Source organism: Gallinula chloropus, assembly GCF_964237585.1.
Source record: "Gallinula chloropus genome assembly, chromosome: 1".
Lineage (NCBI taxonomy): Eukaryota > Metazoa > Chordata > Aves > Gruiformes > Rallidae > Gallinula > Gallinula chloropus.
Window position 1 is genome coordinate 187,786,909 of NC_140085.1, and position 15,275 is coordinate 187,802,183.

At 51.5% G+C, this 15,275-nt stretch overlaps 1 protein-coding gene across 1 annotated transcript in view; it reads left to right on the forward strand.

The window, feature by feature from the left end:
- Positions 1-15,275, forward strand: part of SLCO2B1 (solute carrier organic anion transporter family member 2B1) — a gene marked incomplete at its 5' end in the record, with an annotated part of 55,476 nt that overhangs the window by 16,643 nt on the left and 23,558 nt on the right. Inside the window, one exon of the mRNA XM_084261851.1 lies at positions 2,937-3,067. Within this exon, the coding sequence (XP_084117977.1) occupies positions 2,937-3,067 (131 nt within the window). The remainder of the gene's footprint in view (positions 1-2,936; positions 3,068-15,275) is intronic.

Genomic DNA, 15,275 nt, shown 5'->3' on the forward strand with positions numbered 1-15,275 from the left:
TGCACTGTGCTTTTAACACAGACCTGATTTTCATTCTTCTACGAATTTTTCTGCCATATGCCAGCAACAGCAGTGGGAGCATTTTGCTGTCAGCCAGCACCAGAGAAGACTGTGGGTGTGGAGGGTGAGCCAAACCTAGGGAGAAACGTAAAAGAGAAAGATGGAGGGGAGGAATAAGAGAGAAGGAGAGGAGAATGGTTACCAGGACCATGAGATGTGAAGAAGCAGAGGGAAGGAAGGTGAAAACAAGTAGAAGAGAGATGTTGGATAGGTCAAGAAAGGAGCATGAAAGGGATGTCCTTTCCAGAGAGAGTGGTGAGGGGCTGGAACAGGCTGCCCAGAGAGAGAGTAGGTGCCCCATCCCTGGAGGTGTTCAAGGCCAGGTTGGATGGGGCCCTGGGCATCCTTGTGTAGCTCCAGGCCTGGAGGCTGGTGGTCCTGCCTGTGGCAGGGGGGTTGGAACTCTGTGATCCTTGGGGTGCCTTCCAACTCAGACCATTCTATGAGGAAAAGGGTGATGGACAGGCTGCTTTGGATGGACCAGACAGCATCAGGGCTGGAGCTGGACGAGCCACAGGTGTTGATGCTACAGACACAATAGCTGACTTTGCCAGACTCTTTTTGATGTGAGCATTGTCGCTCTATAGGGTTATGGTATCTGCAGTAGAAGAGCACACTCCAGTCCTGACATTGCCTCCTCCTGCCCTGTGATGCCCAAACTTATTGGCACCGCTATCCATCCTTAGCAGGAGAACCCTGCTGAAGTGTCTGGAGTCCTGTCTTACCTGCCTCTGAGGGATGAAGAAATGGGATTAGGGTCTCTGGTCTGATAGCACACCCTGATGCACAGCTCTTCTAAGGCATCTTTTGCAGATGGACTTCAGTGAGGAATGTGCTTAAGTAGCCGAAAACTGGAGAACACCCAGATTTAGAGCTTCAGCCTAAAGAAGGTCCAAGAAGAACATGGACCTGTTGGAGCAGATCCAGAGGATGCCACAAAAATTGTTCAAGGGACCTACAGGAAGTCTGGGCAGGACTGTTTGTAAGGGCATGGAGTGACAGGACGAGGGGTGATGGTTTAAATTGGAGCAGGGCAGGTTTAGATGAGACCTTAGGAAGTTCTTCCCTCTGAGGGTGGTGGATCCCTGGCCCAGGTTGCCCAGAGAGGTGGTGGAGGCCCCATCCCTGGAGCCACTCAAGGTCAGGGTGGATGGAGCTCTGAGCGCCCTGCTCCAGTGAGGATGTCCCTGCTCACTGCAGGGTGGGACTAGATGGCTTTCAAAGGTCCCTTCTAACATAACACATTCTGTGATTTGATGATTCTATGATTAAAGAAGTCTTTAGATGACTGGGAATGCCAAGTGTGCTGTGGCTGCCTAATGCTAAATCTCATTTAACGTCATGTTGTCCTAGAAAAAAAAAATAAAATCATTGGAACAGGCTGCCCACCATCCCTGGGTGTGTATTAAAAAAGGGTAGATGAGGTACTTAGGGATATGGTTTAGCTTAGGACGGGAACGGTTGGACTTGATGATGTTAAAGGTCTCTTTCCAACCTTGTGATTCTGTGATTCTGTGATTCAGGAAGGGTTTTAAAACTCCAATCTGCTAAATGCATTGTCCAGGGAAGGAGATTATCAAATTTCTTTGACCTATCACCTGTTACTTCCAGAGATGGGAAATTAGATGTGTCAGTATCCGCTGTACCCAAATCCAGTAAACTGAATGAAGTTTTCATTGCACCTTCCCAGTGAGAGCAGCTCGCTTGTGTGAAACCTCAATGTTAAGGAAGAGCTTGGTATGAGGGCTCATTTCCTGAGATTGTTCATGAATAGTATCTAGCCATGGGTATCTCCAAAAGGGGGCTGAGGGACTCGGGGCTGTTCAGCCCGGGGAAGAGAAGACTGAGGGGGATCTTCTCAGTGCTGAGAAACCCTTGAGGGGTGGGCTCAGGAGGAGGGGTCAGTCTGTGTTCAGGGGTGCCCAGGGACAGGACAAGAGGCTGTGGGCACAAACAGGAGCAGAGGAAGTTCCCCCTAACCCTGAGGAGCAACTTCTTTGCTGGGAGGGTGGCAGAACCCTGGGCCAGGCTGCCCAGAGAGCTTGGGGAGTCTCCCTCCATCTCTGGAGCCATCCCAACCCCGTGATCCTGGGCGCTGTCCTGTGCAGCCTGCTGGAGGGGACCCTGCTCTGGCAGGGGTGGGACTGGGGGATCTCCAGAGCTCCCTGACAGCACCCATCATTCTGTGGTTCTGTAGAAATATTTCTTGGTTCAGACTCCCTTTCAGATGAAAGGGATATAATCCTTATTAAACAATTTTGGAAGGTTGGCTTCTGCCGATTGAGCTGGCTGATGGGCCGGACTGGTGGGCATGTCTCTGGTGTATGAGTCCTGCTGTGCACAGAGGGTCCTTGTGTGGGTAGCCAGACTCTAAAAAAGTGAAGCAGTGCTCTTGGATGCCAAAGCCTAATTGGACTTAATTCCAGTTTAATCTTAAGAAAGGGTTTTTCCCTTCTGTATTGACAGACATCAGGACTTGATCCCCTTGAGTGGCTATTTCCAAGCTTTTTCATGATGTGGGTATCTCTTCTCTGAAGAAGCTGGGATGGGGATGCTTTCCTTTGCCTTTCCAGCTCTAAGACATCCCTGTCCCCAGTTGTCTCCACCCAAGTGGATGAGACTTGAGTTAAAAACCCACACAGGGCTTCCAGGCACCCAGTTGATATCCACGATTGAAGCATGCTTTAACACCATGGGTTGAGTCAGGTGCAAACTCCACTCAGACCCTAAAACCAGTGATCACCAGGTTGGGAGCCACCACTTAGGAGCACCCTGATATCTGGGATGACTGGGGTCCCCCACCACCATCCCTTTGGTGCAGTGGGGTCCCTCCATTTGCTTTTGATTTAATGCCTCTTCCTCTGTTTGTGTTGTAGATGAAGTCCAGCTCACGAACAAAGACCCGCGGTGGGTCGGTGCCTGGTGGCTCGGTTTCCTGGTTGCAGCCAGTCTCGTGGCCCTGTCTGCAGTGCCTTATTTCTTTTTTCCACGGGAGATGCCAAAAGAGGTAGGAGAGATGGATGCTGCAGGTTGCCCTTTTGGCCTTGCATGCAAATACCTTGTGTATTTTTATATGCATCGTCGTCCCACACTGCCAGTGTGAGCCACTCTGTCCTGGGGAAAGGTGGCTATGGAAATGGTTGTGCAGTTTATGGATGGGTATCCCAAAGTCAGATGTGGGCTGTGATTTGCTCTCACTTTTGTCTGAGGCTCTTGTATGCAAAGCAGATGCTTAGTGAAACCCAGCATGGTGCAAGGAGTGTAATGGATGTGATGATTTCACTGGTGGGGCACAGAAACAGCAGCTGTGTGTTGATTCCTCTGCACAGGAATATATAGCACCAAGCAAGACCTATGTGGATTGAGGTCCTTCTCACAGGCACCCTCCTAGGTCACCTGAAGGTGGGACTCCTTGCCTTCCTCGGGGAAGCAGTGGTCCTGCTCCTTCTGCTGCATCTTTTGGAAGCCGGTGGGAGATGCTGTGTCAATGACTTAGTGTAGATGTTGCATCAATGACTAGGCATCCTTCTAGAGGAGCCATGTGTTCTCAATGAGGAAACTGGCCCCAGTTCATAGGAAATATGAATAATGCATCAGGAGCCTTTCCTCAGAAGTGGGATGTGCCCTGGTTGTATTTCAAGTGCTGAGGCTGTAGGGTGGTTTGTCTCATTTTATGGGAATCAAGGGTAGACAACGTCAGGACAAGGGGGATGGATTAAAGCTAAAGGAAGGAAGGTTTAAATTAGATATTATGGGGAAGTTTTTTACAGAGAGAGTTTTTTACAGAGAGAGGGGCTGGAACAGGCTGCCCAGAGAGGTGGTGGGTGCCCCATCCCTGGGGTGTTCAAGTCCAGGATGGATGGGGCCCTGGGCAACCTTGAGTAGCTCCAGGCCTGGAGGTTGTCCCTGCCTATGGCAGGGGGGTTGGAGCTTTGTGATCCTTGGGGTCGCTTCCAAACCAGACCAGTCTGGGATTCTATGATTTCCACTACAAGAGCCTCTTTTCACTGCTCACTGTCCACAGGGCTGAGGCGTAGCTGCTTCACCAGCCACCTCCCCTCACTGCAACCTAAAGGAAATGAGACTCTTTCCAGCCCCTGAACCCTGGCTCTGTGACATGTCAGACCTGTCTGACAGGGGGGAAAAAAAACCCCAACCCTTTACCAACCTGAACTCCTTGGTGGCAGCCAAAACAACATCTGCCTGCTGCAGTTTGCTCAGGGGATGCTCGTCCCCGGCTCCTGCCAGAGCCCGTTGCTACTCATCTACTAGCAGGGTTTTCTGAGCTCTCTGGAGGTATTTCAGGCCTCAGTCGCCAAGATATGAAACAGTTTGCAAGCTTCCCAAGTGCTTCACTGGATGGAGCTCCTGGTTTTCTGGCAACTGGTGTGTTGTGAGGAATAATAACAGAACAAACTGTTGTTGTAGAGGAGGGATTGTGCTGAGGGGAGACCTTACCACTGCTTACAGCTACCTGCCAGGAGGGTGCAGAGAGGTGGGCGATGGTCTCTTCAGCCAGGGGACAGGAGATGGGACAAGGGGCAATGGGCTCAAGCTGCACCAGGGCAGGGTCAGCTCAGAGGGGAGGGAAAAGTTCTTCCCTGGCAGAGTTGTGGGGCTGTGGAACAGGCTGCCCAGGGAGGGGGCTGAGTCCCCACCCCTGGATGTGTTTAACAGAGGGGTAGATGAGGTACTTAGGGATATGGTTTAGCTTAGGACAGGAGAATGGTTGGACTTAATGATCTTAAAGGTCTTTTCCAACCTGGTTATTCTGTGATTCTGCAACTTTGAACGTTCCTGGGACACACTTAGTAGGTGCAGTTGTTCTTGTCTCGATGCCTTGGCAGTACTCTGGCCTGTGTAATTGTCATTCACGTATAGTTTACCTTGGGGCAGCACTGAAACTTTCATGTCTAAACAAGCCCACACCCTGTTTGGTGCAGAATAACTCCTCATTTCTCCTGTCTCTGCCTGAATTTCTGCAGGGATGGGTGAGAGATTTGGGTTTCACTCGCCTGGGGGAAACGCGACCTGTGATATCAGTTACGCTCCTGGGGATGTAATGCTCTGCTCCTGGCTTGTGTGTGCTGTGAGGTTTGCAAAGGTCTGGTGAGGTAATGAGGTGGAAACAGCTCCAGAGCTTTTCAGGATGACAGGGTGACGCTGGATGAGCGGGCGACGCTGAACACAATGCGCTTGATTTATCCTCGCGGAGCTTGGTTCACTTTAAAGCCATTACAGGTGATCAATATGAGCAGAACCTGCTCGGTGTGCAAGGCTGGCACACTACATCTTGGGAGAAAGGCTCTTTATTAGGGCTGCTGGGAGGATTAATTTCATAAACGACCCTGGAGAGAAAATAATGTGCTTCAAACGAAAGCAATGGCGCTTCCTTGCAGCTCCTGCACTCTCTTCAGTCTCAGTAACTCTGAAGAGTTTAAGGAAGAGTTGGTTGGATATTGATTTTTAGAAAAAAAAATTCAGGGGGAGGATGTCCTCCTGCTCTGTTGGCTGCAATACAGGAAAGATGTGGAACTGTTGGAGAGGGTTCAGAGGAGCCACGCAGATGATCAGAGGGCTGGAGCAGCTCCCTTAAGGAGAGAGGCTGAGGGAGCTGGGCTGGTTCAGCCTGGAGAAGAGAAGGCTGCGGGGGGACCTCATTGCAGCCTTCCAGTCCCTGAAGGGAGCAGAGAAACAGGAGGGGAATCAGCTTGTTAAAGGGCAGAGACTGGCAGGACAAGGGGGATGGATTAAAGCTAAAGGAAGGAAGGTTTAGATTAGATATTAGAGGGAAGTTTTACAGAGAGAGTGGTGAGGGGCTGGAAGGGGCTGCCCAGAGAGGGGGTGGATGCCCCATCCCTGGAGGTGTTCACGGCCAGGTTGGATGGGGCCCTGGGCAGCCTTGTGTAGCTCCAGGCCCGGAGGTTGTTGGCCCTGCCTGTGGCAGTGGGGTTGGAACTCTGTGATCCTTGGGGTCCCTTCCAACCCAGACCAGTCTGGGATTCTATGATTCTATACCTGCAGGGAATGGTCCTGCATGGCTGAGCACCCATTTATGCCTTTGCAGCCCAAATTTTCTTTAATCTCTCCTCATGTTTCCATTTTACCCCAGAAAACTTTCAGAAACTGCTTGCAGTAAAAAACCCAAGCCAAATAATAGGAAAACAATGTAAGTGATTGCAAAATTCTTCCCTTGTTGCAGGGCAGGAGAAACTGGAGCTAGCTGAGCCACCTTGTGCCTGTCCCATGGGGTATGAGCACTGCCAGCTGCAGCTAAGAACCCTGCTTTTTAAATTAAAAAAAAGCCTCTTTGGAAACTTTCCCAGCTGCTGTTGTGGGTAAAACATCTGTCTGCTGTGGGAGAACTTAAAGCTTTGTAGGAAACCTGCCTTATCACAGGTGATTTTCTGGAGATAAATCTCTTTCTCTTGCTTGCCCTCAGAGTAAATCAGTGTTCAGTGAAGGGTATAAGCATGGCCACTTTTCCATCATGAAGGGCATCCCCCTTTCCTCTCCAGTGAGCTGGAGGCAGCGGCGTCCCCAAGGCCCCTGAATTACTGCACCCACCGCTGAGCTTGTGAGAGCCGTGGTTCCCCTCCAAAAGAAAAAGCATCAGCTGTGGTTGCACTGCAAAACCCCGCAGAAGGGATGGGTGGAATGGGTAAGGCATGAAATACAGGAAGGGAATGTGTGTCTCTTGGCATAAAGCTCAGCTCTGGTAAAGCCTTGAGCTCAACTTTTCATTCCTCTGCCCCAGCTGGAGCAACCGCCCTTTCCCAGAAGATCCCCAGCACTGTGGTGGCTGGTGCTATGAATTAACCATTTCTTCCAGATTTTGTCTCTCTGCACCATGCAAAGGTGTTGTTTCTTCTTGTGCTTGGCTCTGGTTTGAGCATGGAGAGGGGGAGATGCAGTGAGGAGAGGCAGGACCCCTATGTTGAACGCCGCAGCGTGAAGCCCCATCCCCAACACGTGGCAGAGAGCAAGGGAGGGATGGGGCTACTGCAGGGTTTGACAGACCAGCACATCAGCAAGAACGGGCATTGTGATAACCTTTGGGTCAACACTTCTCTGAGCACAGCTACAGCTTCAGAGGTGGCTGGTATTTCACAGAATCACAGAATCACAAGTTTGGAAAAGACCTTTAAGATCATTGAGTCCAACCATTCCCATCCTAAGCTAAACCAGATCCCTGAGCACCTTATCTACCCTTTTTTTAAAATGCACCCAGGGGTGGGGACTCAGCCCCCTCCCTGGGCAGCCTGTTCCACAACCCCACAATTCTGCCAGGGAAGAACTTTTCCCTCCCATCTGAGCTGACCCTGCCCTGGTGCAGCTTGAGCCCATTTCCCCTTGTCCCATCTCCTGTCCCCTGGCTGAAGAGACCATCGCCCACCTCTCTGCACCCTCCTGGCAGGTCAGTGGAGGTGCTGAGAAGGGCTCCCCTCAGCCTCCTCTTCTCCAGGCTCAACACCCCCAGCTCCCTCAGCCGCTCCTCAGAGGATTTGCCCTCCAGCCCCTTCCCCAGCCTGGTTGCCCTTCTCTGGACTCGCTCCAGGACCTCCATGTCCTTCTTATGGTGAGGAGCCCAGAACTGGACCCAGCACTCGAGGTGCAGCCTCACCAGTGCCCAGTCCAGGGGCACAATCCCCTCCCCAGACCTAGTGGCCACACTGTGTCTGACACAAGCCAGGATACCATTGGCCTCCCTGCCCACCTGGGCACACTGTTGGCTCATATTCAATTGTATTTCCTTGGCTGCCTTAGGTTTCAGGGGCTTCTGCCCATCAAAAGCAGGGAAAAAAGCAAACAGCAGCAGGGCCACCACAAGCTGCAAGGAGCTGAGGGCATCAGCTGGGCTTTTCCCCATGTCTGTAATGCCCCAGCACAATATCCCACCCACAGCAAGTGCCTCCAGCCACAGGGAACAGCCAGACCTGCTCTGCCCACAGAGATGTTTCTGTACCACCAGCTGTGGGCTTCATTTCTGGAGGCCAGCAAGGAACTTGAGGTGCTCCAGGCCAAGCTGTCCTTGAACCACATGCTGTCTGCAGACCCCCAGAACCACACATGTCTCGGGAGATGATGAGGCTGCCTGAGAATACCACACACTGTGGGTATGTTCCCGACCTGTGTGGTTCACCAAAGAAGGTGCCAGTAGCAAAGACTGGGCCATGAATCAGTCCTCCTTGCTGCCAAAGCCGCTGTTTATCCCCTCTGACTCTCATCCTACCTTTGCTTGCCTTCCTTCTCCTGCCTCACTCTATACAGCATTAACCTGCTTTGGCAGGGGGGTTGGATCTGGTGAGCTCTTGAGGTCCCTTCCAACCCCTATGATTCTGTGATACAACTCATCTTGGTGGTTTCTCCAGACCAAGGACCACCCCCTTCGATGGGCACCATCCAGCAAACACAAAATAACGAATAGCACAGCCTTTCTACCTCTTTGGAAATTTATTTTCCTCCTCCCATCAGCCACAACAGATCTAGATTATTTATTCTACAGCTGCATTCCAGCTTCACCTTTATCTGATAGCTTCTTTCTTTGAAGTTCCTGAGATGACTTGTGCACTTTATGTGAACATTAATGATGATGGGAGCTTTCTCTTTTGATCTTTTTTTTTTTCATAAATCAATCACTCTAGACATGGAACATTTTTATTTTCTCTGCTTTGATACTTGTCAGTAAATTTCTAGCACCAAAGGATCTTGAATAATCCTACTTGAGGGATGATCACAGAGAAACTATAAAGTTGTCACGATCCCAGACAGGGGATCAGGAGATAAAGCTGTTACTGGACAAACTGGTTCCAGTTAAGATCTTTTAATTGCATTTATTTTTTTCCCAAGAATTCCGGTTTAATCTTTTCTCCATAAGCCTGAACCGTTTCTCAGGGCTCTGCCCTGGACTGTGGGGAACTGAAGCATTTAAGCACCTTCCAGTCAGAAAATAAGAGAACCAGACTGGTTTGTGTGGGAGGAATCCTCAGAGCCCTTCCCCCCCCTCAGTGCCACCCACACCATGGGCAGGAACATTACCCCAGTCCAGGGTGCCCCAAGCCCCATCCAACGCAGCCTTGAGCCCTGCTAGGGAGCCAGGGGCAGCCCAAGCTTCTCTGGACACCCTGTGCCAGGGCCTCCCCAGGAAGGATTTCTGCCTCCCAGCCCCTCTCCATCCCCCTCCTGCAGCTCAAGGCCATTCCCCTGGGCCTGGCCCTCCCTGCCCTGGGCACCAGCCCCTCTCCAGCTCTCCTGGACCCCTTGAGGGACAGGAAGGGGCTGGGAGCTCTCCCCAGAAGCAGCCTTCTCTTCCCCAGGCTGAGCCAGCCCAGCTCTCCCAGCCTGGCTCCAGAGCAGAGGTGCTCCAGCCCTCCCATCATCTCCATGGCTCCTGGGGACTGGCTCCCACAGCTCCGTGTCCGCCTTGTCCTGGGGACCCCCGAGCTGGAGGCAGCGCTGCCAGGGGTTCTGTGTCGCACAGCAGAGAGGCAGAATCCTCTCTCTTCTTGCAGGTCACAGATGCCAAGTAGCCAAAATCGACCTTGTGTTTTACCATCCATCCTGGGTGATACTATCATAACCCCACCCAGGCAGTTGTGTCTTGTCTGTCAGTGATTTCCCCATGATTTTGCGTGGGCACAGTGTCCGTCTGTCTCATAGGCTTTAGGAGCTGTTTATAAATATCTTAAGTGTGGGACACAGGGGGACATGGCCAGCCTCTTCTCAGTGGCTGTGGGGACAGGACAAGGGGCGATGGCCTCAAGTTGGAGCACAGGGAGTTCCACACCAATGTGGGGAAGAGCTTCTTCCCAGTGAGGGTGAGGGAGCCCTGGGACAGGCTGCCCAGGGGGGTGTGGAGTCTCCTTCTCTGGAGATATTCCAGCCCCGTCTGGACACCGACCTGTGCGACCTGTCCTAGGGAGCTGCTTTGGCAGGGGGGTTGGACCTGATGGGCTGTGGAGGTCCCTTCCAACCCCTACAGTTCTGTGAGTCTGTGATTCTGTGATTGGAGATGGTAAAGCACCTTCCCAGTCCCTGCAGCTCTGTGGGTGACACAAAAAGGGTTTGAAAAGGGAAAAGGAGCATCTTAAACCTAAGCAGGATCATTCCTCTTGCTCAGCATTTCTCATGTGCAAGATCCAGTTGTCTCCTGGTTCAGGTTTCATTCTGTCACACTCCAAAGACATGCAGAACCGAAAAGTCTCCCAAACACTGTACAAAGGGGGTGAGTGACACTTCCTCCTTGCCCTGACAAAGCCTCCCCCGTAATGTCAACACATGTCATCTGCAAACAGATGTCATGTGAGTCTTGTGAGAAAGCTTGGATGAATTTTATGGGAATCAGGTCTACACGTCCCGGTCATGTCCAAGCCTTGGTGGCTCTGGTTCGCTGTCAGGCAATCCCCACTGGGTATCAGTCCACCTCATCAATGCATTCCTTCTAAGCCTCACTGGTGGGAGGTTCCAAAAACTTATTACCATGCATGTTGCTAAGTTTTGCCTCATTTCCAGTCTATATTTTAGTTTTTTGTTAGTTATTCTGCCCCTAATCCTAATTAAATATGTTTTTTGAGGTTGTATAGAGGTGGGCGATGGTCTCTTCAGCCAGGGGACAGGAGATGGGACAAGGGGAAATGGGCTCAAGCTGCACCAGGGCAGGGTCAGCTCAGATGGGAGGGAAAAAACCTTGGAGACATCACCCCCATTTCCCAGAGCAAAATCCATCTGTCTGGGCAGTGCCTCAAACCATGGAGCAAGAAGAGCTGGCAACTTGAGGTCCACAACCTGCAGTCTGGATTGACATTTCCATCCCCAAAAAAGCACCCAGTGCCTGGTGACCTGAAGGGGCTGCAGCTATGGAGAAACCTTGAGTGAGATGTGCTGGTGTCCTGGCTACGTGTCCACCTCGAACATTTGGGCATGGCCATTCCTCTTGGAGGTGGCATTCACAGAATCACAAGGTTGGAAAAGACCTTTAAGATCATCAAGTCCAACCATTCCTGTCCTAAGCTAAACCATATCCCTAAGTACCTAATCTGCCCTTCTTTTAAAACACATACAGGGAAGGTGACTCAACCACCTCCCTGGGGAGGTCCAGGCACGGTCCACGTTCCTTGGCAAGGTCCAGGCAATGCCTGTCCCTCTAGCCCCCAAGGAGAAGCTCCTGCAGCTCAAATGCAGCCAGGATCCTTCCTGCCCTGCCCCGAGGATGCCTCACGGATGCAGGTGCTGCTCCCAGATACATCAGTCTTGTACCAGCATGCCTGAGCCTGCAAGGATTCTCCTGCCCTTTGTTGGGGTCACTGGGGACTTCACAACCCATAGGCAGTATTTGAAGGGTGCAGGCATCTGACAGCTCTCTCTGGAGTTGCTGCCCAGAGAGGTGGTGGATGCCCCATCCCTGGGGGTGTTCAAGGCCAGGTTGGATGGGGCCCTGGGCAACCTTGTGTAGCTCCAGGCCTGGATGTTGGTGTCCCTGCCTGTGGCAGGGGGGTTGGAACTCTGTGATCCTTGGGGTCCCTTCCAACCCAGACCAGTCTATGACTCTATGGAGTTGTCCCCAAGGGTCTCAGTGGACATCCGACATCCAGCATGGTGTGATGGTGCTGGGGCAGCAGTTCCACCCTTCTCTGCAGGCAGAGACATTGCAAAATGGTGCTGGGGAAGTGAAAAAAAAACCCAACAAAACTTCTCTAGTTCCTGTCCTGGGACAGATGGCCTGTGTTTATTTGAACCCTCTCATGTTTACAGCCATGGCCTGGTGCTCTTCCAGTGCACATGAAAAGCTGAAACGAAAATAACTGACAAGGAACTGTCCGGAGCGCTTGCTGCCATGTGGGTTATCAGTCAGTGGGGAAGGTTAAACAGTGGGGGACGGGGAAATCTGCCCCTTTGCCTTAGAATCTTTGCTCCTGGGGCTGGGATGCTCTGAAGCCACCTCCTTCAAACATCCTGAAGATCCAGCATATTCGGTCTAGGGTCTAGGTATTACGGGGAAGTATTTTCCAGAGAGAGTGGTGAGGGGCTGGAAGGGGCTGCCCAGAGAGGGGGTGGGTGCCCCATCCATGGGGGTGTTCAAGGCCAGGTTGGATGGGGCCCTGAGTGACCCTGTGTAGCTCCAGGCCTGGAGGTTGGTGTCCCTGCCTGTGGCAGGGGGGTTGGAACTCTGTGATCCTTGGGGTCCCTCCCAACCCAGACCATTCTATGATTCTATGACGCGGAGCGTCATTTGGGGACCAACTGTGGGCCAGCTGGAAGGGCAGGGTGGTGCCGCTGCCACGTTGTGGGGATGGGCTGGTCACTACATTTGGGTTTACCCTTTACTCCCCTCACACTCCCTCCCCTGGGGAGCTTTAAAGGAAGAAACAAACAGTGGCTAAAAATAAACCGCACGAGCGAGGTGCCGGCGGGCTGGTTATTATAACATTTCAGGAAATAGGGTCCCCAGTGGGACCCACGCTCGCTGGGAGAGGCATAATGAAGTGCTTGCGGGGAGCACGACCTTGTCAGGAGGAAAGTAAATCCTTTTTAAAGCTCGGGGGTTTTGCATTTTGTTTGTTTAACATGAAAATAGCTTCCCTGACCTTACTTTGTGCTGTGCCGGGAGCACCGGCTTCTGCCACACAGCCAGAGGGAAACTCTGCAGAAACCTCAAATTAGCAAGGAAAAAAAATCTCTCTGACACAGAGCAGGTCATTTATCCCTTTCTCCAGAAGTGTTTTTGAATAAAACCAGGCAGCTAGCACCTCTGGCTGCCCTTCTCACTGGTACAATAGCAAGTGGGTGTAAGCAGGGACTCCTGTGTTTGCCAGCAGCCCGGCTCGCAGGCAAGCTGCCTTCCTCCTGCAAAGTATGTCCAGGCTCTCAGCCCTGCCTAGTTGCATCTGATTTATTCACATCCATGCAGGGAAATGAGGATTTTTTTTTCCCCAGGTTGAAATCAGATTAGGAATGTTTATCTTAATGCAAAAGGTTTGGTGAGCTTCATCCTTCTTCCTCAAGCCCAGTCTGCCTCCTCCATCCCAGCTCAAGGTTAGGAATGACGGTGATGCGTGAAATCCTGTTGCAAAAATATGAATTGCAGAGAAACTTTCAGGTGCAGATTAGATGTTAGGTTAAAATTCTTCCCTGCAAGAGTTGTGGGGCTGTGGAACAGGCTGCCCAGGGAGGGGGCTGAGTCCCCACCCCTGGGTGTGTTTAACAGATGGGTGGATGAGGTACTGAGAGATCTGGGTTAGCATAGGACAGGAGCAGTTGGACTTGATGAGCTTAAAGGGCTTTTCTAACCTTGTGATTCTGAGATTCTGTGAAAGCAGCAGGAAACCGATTCCTCTAAGGAATTATCCTGAAAAATCCAAATGCATTTTGCAAGATGTTTCCTACTTCTGTTTGTTTTTGCTTGGTGTGATGCTGCATGATGATACCTTGGCTGGGGCAACACCCAGGAACCAGCCCTGTGGCATCGCACCCCAACTTGTCCCATCTGCCCACTCCAAGTAATGCTAAAATTCCCTGTGGCTGGAGTACAGCATCCTTGGCACGGCTTGAGCACCTCTGATGGGAGAGCCAGCACCATTCACCTCCCTGACAGCATCGAGCAGGCAGGATTAGTGCCGGTCCCTCCACATCTTCCTTCCTCTGGGCATGAGAATGTGCCTGCTCCACCCTGGAGGATCATTGCATGATCGTTTCAGGCAGTAAAAAATTGTATCATGAGGCCAAGCCAGCTTGGGATGAGTTTTCCTCCCCTGCCTCCTCCTCCTTGTCCTCCTCCTCCTCCTTGAGAGCTTTGCTCCATGCACAGGCAGCAGCTGCTCCTCCAGCGGGTGCTAAGCCAGCAGATGTGCTTAGAAATGTCATGCTTGCAAGGGTTGAACTGATGCAGAGGCATCCCAGACTGAAGAACTTAGGGGGGAGTTACGGGCTTTTGGTTTGCTTAGTTTTGTTTTGTGCTGTTTTGCTTTGTTTGGGGTTTGTTGGGTTGTTTTTGTTTGGGTTTTTTTTGGGGGGGGAGAGGTTTTGGAGGGTTTGGGCTTTTTTTTTGGGATGTGCAGACACTGCCCATCAGACTGTTCCCTCTCTGAAGTGCAAACAGCTGGGAGATGAGACAGGCACAGTCAGTAACAGCTTGATGGTATTTTTGGAAAGCAGAAAGCACTGCTTTTGGAGCAGAGAGAAGAGACCCTGTAACCTGATTGAAAAGTGAAAGGAAGCTGGATTTTATCTTTGCATTTGAAAAATGTATTAAGCCCTGAGCTCTACCCATAAGAAAACCATGAAAGGAGGTTTAATGCTTTTGCCTTGTAGAGGCTCTTCAGAGAAAGGAACGCGGCATTCGCAGCATGCGACATTTTGACCTCTCTGATGGTTAATTATCAGTCTTGATTTCAAAGGAAAAAGAAATAATTTTAGCCAAAGAGCTGCCCATTTATTATATTCCTCCCCCCCTGTGAATTAAGAACATCTAATTTAAGTTGAATGAACTGATTTGTCTGACTCATTAAATCTGTAGTCAGGAGTTGCAACAGCTCCGTTGCTGAGCTGATGTGGGACATCAGGGATGGGGCCACTGGCTCTGTACTTCTGGCTAAAAATAACTTGTGGTTTTCTGTGAAAACCGCACTCCTGCTGAACGCTTTCTGTTATTACACATGTGGCATGGCACATCTAATCTAATTAACACCCTCCATCCAATGATTCCCATAAAAGCCTGCAGAGCAAGGGAACCCATGCACATAGAATCACAGACTGGTTTGGGTTGGAAGGGACCCCAAGGGTCACAGAGTTCCAACCCCTCTGCCACAAGCAGGGCCACCAACCTCCAGGCCTGGAGCTACACAAGGTTGCCCAGGGCCCCATCCAACCTGGCCTTGAACACCCCCAGGGATGGGGCACCCACCCCCTCTCTGGGCAGCCTCTTCCAGCCCCTCACCACTCTCTCTGGAAAGAAGTTCCCCCCAGTATCTCATCTCACCCTTCCCTCCTCCAGCTTCACTCCATCCCCCTTGTCCTGCCAGTCTCTGCCCTTTAACAAGCTGATTCCCCTCCTGTTTCTCTGCTCCCTTCAGGGATGGGAAGGCTGCAGTGAGGTCTCCCCACAGCCTTCTCTTCTCCAGGCTGTACAAGCCCAGCTCCCTCAGCCTCTCTTCCTAGGGGCGGTGCTCCAGCCCTCCGTAGTGCATGCCAAGCCCAAAAACTTCATCTGCAGGAAACGT